Raw genomic sequence first — 824 nt, forward strand, 5'->3', positions numbered from 1 at the left:
ACAAACACACACACACACACACACACACACTGACCTGCGTGACACTGTCTCTCATGGTGGGCGAGCGTTGTTTGCGGGTGGTGGTGGTGGCCATGGTGGTGGTGGTCTCCATGATGGTGGTGGACATGTCTGCGAGCGGCGTGGTGGAGGGGGGGGCGGTGCTCATGACGGAGGGCACGTCTCCCACCAGACGCAGGTTCCCCTGCACCTGCACGTTCGGGTCGCCCTCCGCCGCCAGCTTCAGCACCTGCAGGCCGTTATAGTACAGCCCCGAGATCTGACCCTGGAAGTTACGGCCCTTCTCACCACCGCCCACCTTAATGAACGCCTGGCTGTTGAAGATCGTCAGCTGCCGACCTGCAGAGACCGAGAAACACACCAGAACTATCAGCGTCGGATCAGCGATGCTCAAACACACGCAGAAACGCCGGCAGACCTCCGGACCGGTAACACGTCAGATCAGCTCTGAAACCACAGCTGGACTAAACACCATCTAACTCAATGATATGAGTTGCATCTTATTGTATTGTTTCATATTATTGTGCATTTGGCCATTGTAATACGTTAATGATAAACAAATAAAAATGGAAAAAAAGAGAACAACACGAAAAAGAAGAAAGAAAAAAAAAACCATAGATTAATAATTAATAGGAAATAGAAAAATAAAGAACAAAAACTAAAAAGAAAACCTTAATTAAAACAAAAAATATAATGAAAAAAACAAAACAAATAAACTAATATATATATATATATATATATATATTAGTATCTCACAGAAGTGAGTACACCCCTCACATTTTTGTAAATATTTTATTATATCTTTT

General features: G+C 44.3%; 1 protein-coding gene across 1 annotated transcript in view; it reads right to left on the bottom strand.

Annotated features, from left to right (window-relative positions):
• LOC107732688 (neurexin-2-like) overlaps positions 1 to 824 on the bottom strand; it is a 351796-nt gene that overhangs the window by 10858 nt on the left and 340114 nt on the right. The window contains exon 22 of the mRNA XM_016544101.1: positions 35 to 357. Coding sequence (XP_016399587.1) covers positions 35 to 357 — 323 coding nt within the window. The remainder of the gene's footprint in view (positions 1 to 34; positions 358 to 824) is intronic.

This window comes from Sinocyclocheilus rhinocerous, unplaced genomic scaffold (genome assembly GCF_001515625.1).
Source record: "Sinocyclocheilus rhinocerous isolate Xijiao unplaced genomic scaffold, SAMN03320098_v1.1 scaffold1480, whole genome shotgun sequence".
Taxonomy (NCBI): domain Eukaryota; kingdom Metazoa; phylum Chordata; class Actinopteri; order Cypriniformes; family Cyprinidae; genus Sinocyclocheilus; species Sinocyclocheilus rhinocerous.